Below are 6,000 nucleotides of genomic sequence, written 5' to 3'. Positions count from 1 at the left end.
CTAAACATGTGACCCCACCCCGACCCCAGATCCCTCTGTAAGTGGGAACCAGAACACCATTTGGATGATAGCAGGGAAGGTGGTGGATGGGGGAAGCTCATGGGTTGGGGGGGGGGGGGGAAAGAGAGAGGTTGTGAAGAGGGAGCGTTCATGGGTGGAGGGGTGGAGGGAGGGAGCGAGAGGGAAAGTGGATTCCCCCTCCCCACACCGGTCCCATTAACACACAGTGGGGTGCAGAATGAGATTGGGGGTTGCTGGGAGTGATGTGGGGGGGGGGGGGGGGGGGGGGAGATTCGGTGAAGGTGTGCAGAAATCAGTATGGGGTGAGGGGAAAGTTAGTGAGGTCTTTATTGGAATGTGGGTTAGTAGGAATGCCACCCTAATTGGCCCTTGAACTGTGCACTACGGTGGGGAGTGTGAGAACATCTCAAAGGACGGGCAGGAGTTGATCCCTGGCAAACTTGGGGTCTGGAGTCACGTGTAAGCCCTGGGCCGGGTAGAGAAGGCAGATCTTCGCCCACGATGGACGCCGGTTGCCATGGCGACTGTGGCTGAGATTGGCTCCCGCTTCTGAATTGTCAAATTTAAATTCCACCAGCCGGGGGAGGGGGCAGTGTAGGCAGTGGGGTTTGACCCCCATGTTCCCCCATGAAACCTCACCACCACCAGACCATGCTCCCCCCCACCCCCCAACCTCCCACACCAAGAAAGAGGCCTACTCATTTGCCAAAAGCCTACGATTTCATCAGGAAGATCTTGCGGCCACTCAGGCTTCTGGGTGTCTCTGGGGAGGACTCTGGTTTCGGAAGCTCAGAGATTTTTTTGTCGACAGGAATGAACGGTTCGTGACAGAGGATGTGGGAAAGAAGGAAGGGCCCAGCTCCCTCAGGGTGACTCAAAGAACCTTCTAGTAGAAAGCAGAAGTGCGATACGTTGGCTGAACATTGTCTTGAGCTCTGTCTCTCTCTCACTTCCTAAAGGGGAAACTCTTATTATCGGCTGGCAGTTATGCTCCTTGGAACTTCTGTCAACAGCAACACCTCCCACCCCCCAAGCCAATTCACACGGTTCTGAGATCAATTCCCGCCACGGGACTCAATCGCAATAATTAATGCTCACGATACCAGAGCCAATTAACGCAGCGCTGTCCATGGGTCGGTGCTCAGGGTATCGACACTGTAAGAGGGTCAGTGCTGAGGGAGCAAGTGCGGTCAGAGGGTCAGTGCTGAGGGAGCGGGCGCTGTTGGAGGGTCAATGCTGAGGGAGCAAGTGCGGTCAGAGGGTCAGTGCTGAGGGAGCGGGCACTGTTGGAGGGTCAATGCTGAGGGAGCAAGTGCGGTCAGAGGTCAGTGCTGAGGGAGCGGGCACTGTTGGAGGGTCAGTGCTGAGGCCCCCATCCATCCACTCCCTCAGTGCTGACCCTCCGACAGCGCCTGCTCCCTCAGTGCTGACCCTCCGACACACCCCGCTCCATCAGTACTGACCCTTCGACAGTGACTGCTCCCTCAGCACTGACCCTCCAACACAGCCTGCTCCGTCAGTGCTGACCCTCCGACAGTGTCCGCTCCCTCAGCACTGACCTCTGACAGCACCTGCTCCCTCAGCACTGACCTCTGACAGCGCCAGCTCCCTCAGCACTGACCCTCGTCAGTGCCCACTCCGTCAGTGCTGACTCTCCGTCAGTGCCTGCTCCCTCAGCACTGACCCTCCAACACAGCCTGCTCCCTCAGTGCTGACCCTCCGACACACCCCGCTCCATCAGTACTGACCCTCTGACAGCACCTGCTCCTTCAGCACTGACCCATAGCACCCACTCCCTCAGCACTGACCCTCCGACAGTGCCAGCTCCCTCGGTGCCATCCCCAGGAGCATCTACCCTTTCCAAGCGGTCAGCCCTGATGCAATCACCACCACCATCCCGACCTCGTGTGTCGGTTCACGGGCTCAGGCTTTGGTCATCCCTGCCGCTGGTATGTGGCCGTAGAGATTGGCGAAATGGGCATCTTTTGGCAAGGAGAGGTGGGGGGATTTGGCAACATCTTAGCAGGGATCGGGCGGCTGGCACACTGAGTGTAACTCCTTTGGCACCCGGACTCTCCCTCCCACTTACTCCCGGGAAGTGTAACACTAGGCACGTTCCGAGATCATAACTCCTCCTCTCTGTCTGTGGGTTGCGCGAGTGCAGTGTCAGGGCCAGTTCCCGAAAACACACTACTGCCTGACGCATACTGAGCTGGGAAGTCATTGCAGTTCAGTGTGTGTGTGTGTGTCAGTTCAAGGCAGTTTTCGAGATAAGAGGAGCTCCAACAGGAAAGGTGGTTGTTGGAGGGGAGGGCGGGGGTGGGAGTCAGTGTGGCGAGGGGAAACAGAGCCTCTGCGTTCCGCCAAGCTGACAGTCAATGAGCGCCCGCGCGGTGCGGTTGGTGCCACTCAGAGATGGGACTTGACGGTGCCCGCTACCTCGTCGCTCTCCTGGTCCTTACGTCCTGCACACCAGCTCGGAGCAGGGACACTTGCTCCCCCACAGGTACTCTCCTGGGGTGGGGAGGATGGGAGGGCGGCTGGAGGTTGCTCAGGGTTAAAAGTCTAGGACAGCAAATTAATCCTTCGATCACTCTCTCCCTGTCTCCACCCCCCCCCTCCTCCTCTCCCCCTGCCTCCCCCCCTCCATGTTTTCTCTGCCTCTCTCTCTATCTCCTTGTCCCCCTCTCTCTCTCCCTGTCCCCTCTCTCTCACTCTCTCCCTGTCCCACTGCCTCTCTCCCTGTGCCCCTCTTTCTCTCCCTGTCCCTCTCTCCCTCCTTGTCCCCCTCTCTCCCTGATCCCCCCCTCTGTCCCTCTCCATGTCCCTCTCTCTCAATCTCCCTGTGCCCCCTTTCTCTCCCTGTCCCTCTCCCTCTGTCCCTCTCTCAATGTCCTCTTCCTCTCTCCCCGTCCCTCTCTCTCTCCCTGTGCCTCTCTCTCCCTGCCCCTCTGTCTCTCTCTCTCTCTCTCTCTCCCTGTCCCTCTCCCTCTGTCCCTCTCTCAATGTCCTCTTCCTCTCTCCCCGTCCCTCTCTCTCTCCCTGTGCCTCTCTCTCCCTGCCCCTCTGTCTCTCTCTCTCTCTCTCTCCCTGTCCCTCTCCCTCTGTCCCTCTCTCACTGTCCTCTTCCTCTCTCCCCGTCGCTCTCTCTCTCCCTGTGCCTCTCTCTCCCTGCCCCTCTGTCTCTCTCTCTCTCCCTGTCCCTCTCCCTCTGTCCCTCTCTCACTGTCCTCTTCCTCTCTCCCCGTCCCTCTCTCTCTCCCTGTGCCTCTCTCTCCCTGCCCCTCTGTCTCTCTCTCTCTCTCTCTCCCTGTCCCTCTCCCTCTGTCCCTCTCTCACTGTCCTCTTCCTCTCTCCCCGTCCCTCTCTCTCTCCCTGTGCCTCTCTCTCCCTGCCCCTCTGTCTCTCTCTCTCTCTCTCTCCCTGTCCCTCTCCCTCTGTCCCTCTCTCACTGTCCTCTTCCTCTCTCCCCGTCCCTCTCTCTCTCCCTGTGCCTCTCTCTCCCTGCCCCTCTGTCTCTCTCTCTCTCTCTCTCCCTGTCCCTCTCCCTCTGTCCCTCTCTCAATGTCCTCTTCCTCTCTCCCCGTCCCTCTCTCTCTCCCTGTGCCTCTCTCTCCCTGCCCCTCTGTCTCTCTCTCTCTCTCTCTCTCTCTCTCTCCCTGTCCCTCTCTTGCTCTTTCCCTCCTGTTCTCTGTCTCTCTCCCTGCCTCACAGTTTCTTTCACTCCCTTTCTCTCACTTTCCCGTCCCCTCTTATTGACTAAAGTTGATATTGAATGCACTTTTTGAGCTGTTTGGGAAGTGCTCTGTCCATTGTTATTGGCAGGTGACATCTAAATGTAAGTTGTTGTACTGGTGTGGTTATGATTATAAACTGACCGGTAGTTGAGCTGCCCAGATGATCAGGTTCGGGTTTGACCAGGGCTGGGAGACCAGTTGGTTGTCAGTTCAGATGTCAGTCAGTCAACGCTCCAATTGAGAAGCAGGCAAATTCATAAGAAGCCACTTTTATATTACAGTCCTGATAATGGCAGGGCCATTCTCCAGACCCCTAAACCTCCCACTGAAGACCCTCCCTCTAGACCCCTAATCCTTTCCAAAGGCCTAATTTCTGATCCTTTGTCTTACGGTCTTATGGAAGTACGTCACACACAGACCCACTGCCTCACCGTATCCCTGTAACCCCACTTCTCCCATGGCCAATCCACCCTAACCTGCACATCCCTGGGCACTATGGGACAATTTAGCATGGCCAATCCACCCTAACCTGCACATCCCTGGGCACTATAGGACAATTTAGCATGGCCAATCCACCCTAACCTGCACATCCCTGGGCACTATAGGACAATTTAGCATGGCCAATCCACCCTAACCTGCACATCCCTGGGCACTACGGGACAATTTAGCATGGCCAATCCACCCTAACCTGCACATCCCTGGGCACTACGGGACAATTTAGCATGGCCAACCCACCCTAACCTGCACATCCCTGGGGCACTATAGGACAATTTAGCATGGCCAATCCACCCTAACCTGCACATCCCTAGGCACTACGGGACAATTTAGCATGGCCAACCCACCCTAACCTGCACATCCCTGGGCACTATGGGACAATTTAGCATGGCCAATCCACCCTAACCTGCACATCCCTGGGCACTATGGGACAATTTAGCATGGCCAATCCACCCGAACCGGCACATCCCTGGGCACTATGGGACAATTTAGCATGGCCAATCCACCCTAACCTGCACATCCCTGGGCACTATGGGACAATTCAGCATGGCCAATCCACCCTAACCTACACATCCCTGGGCACTATGGGACAATTCAGCATGGCCAATCCACCCTAACCTACACATCCCTGGGCACTATGGGACAATTTAGCATGGCCAATCCACCTTAACCTGCACATCCCTGGGCACTATGGGACAATTTAGCATGGCCAATCCACCCTAACCTGCACATCCCTGGGCACTATGGGACAATTCAGCATGGCCAATCCACCCGAACCGGCACATCCCTGGGCACTATGGGACAATTTAGCATGGCCAATCCACCCTAACCCGCACATCCCTGGGCACTATGGGACAATTCAGCATGGCCAATCCACCCTAACCTACACATCCCTGGGCACTATGGGACAATTTAGCATGGCCAATCCACCCTAACCTGCACATCCCTGGGCACTATGGGACAATTTAGCATGGCCAATCCACCCTAACCTGCACATCCCTGGGCACTACGGGACATTTCAGCATGGCCAATCCACCCTAACCTGCACATCCCTGGGCACTATGGGACATTTCAGCATGGCCAATCCACCCTAACCTGCACATCCCTGGATACTGTGAGAGGAAACCAGAGCACCTGGAGGAAACCCACGCAGACACGGGGGGAGAATGTACGCACTCCACACCGACAGTCGCTCGAGGGTGGAATTGAACCGGCTCCCTGTCACTGTGAGGCAGCAGTGTTAACCACTGAGCCTCTCATTCACACCCAAAAATACGGATGTTCTTGACAAATCACAGGTATTGATCAGTTTATCACCTTGTGACATGTGGAGTTTGGACACTGAACATAAATATGTTGCCTTCCCAATCTCTGCCCCCCTCATCCCCGCTCTCTTAAGGCAATAGCCACAGCGCCTCTTATATTTTCTCTCAATCTCTCACCTATCCCTCAGACTCTCATCTGACTCTCGATGGCCACATCTCCTGCATCCGAGCCGCTGTGCCGAACCTAACTCATTATTTCACACTATGTCTATTTTTGGAATTTTCACATTGCATCTTTCTGTCAGACTGAAGTGGTTATAAAAGTTTCTGTCTCCTGGAGATGATAGTCAGCGTTAAGACACGTACACAGATTCTCTACATACTAACCCCAACCCCAATCATTCCAACGCTGCTTGCTCCCAGTGATCAGCGCTGGCCTTCACTCACCGAGTGTATTAAAGCCATCCTAGCCCCTACACCCC

At 55.9% G+C, this 6,000-nt stretch overlaps 1 protein-coding gene across 1 annotated transcript in view; it reads left to right on the top strand.

Annotated features, from left to right (window-relative positions):
- Positions 1-2,227: 2,227 nt before the first annotated feature.
- The window catches only part of LOC132805596 (interleukin-6 receptor subunit alpha-like), a 45,998-nt gene continuing 42,225 nt past the window's right edge, over positions 2,228-6,000 (top strand). Inside the window, exon 1 of the mRNA XM_060820731.1 lies at positions 2,228-2,527. Within this exon, the coding sequence (XP_060676714.1) occupies positions 2,437-2,527 (91 nt within the window). The 5' untranslated portion in view covers positions 2,228-2,436. The remainder of the gene's footprint in view (positions 2,528-6,000) is intronic.

Source organism: Hemiscyllium ocellatum, chromosome 50, assembly GCF_020745735.1.
Source record: "Hemiscyllium ocellatum isolate sHemOce1 chromosome 50, sHemOce1.pat.X.cur, whole genome shotgun sequence".
In the NCBI taxonomy this organism is placed as follows: domain Eukaryota; kingdom Metazoa; phylum Chordata; class Chondrichthyes; order Orectolobiformes; family Hemiscylliidae; genus Hemiscyllium; species Hemiscyllium ocellatum.
Note: the sequence above shows the minus strand (reverse complement) of the source record. Positions and strands in the feature narration are given on the sequence as shown.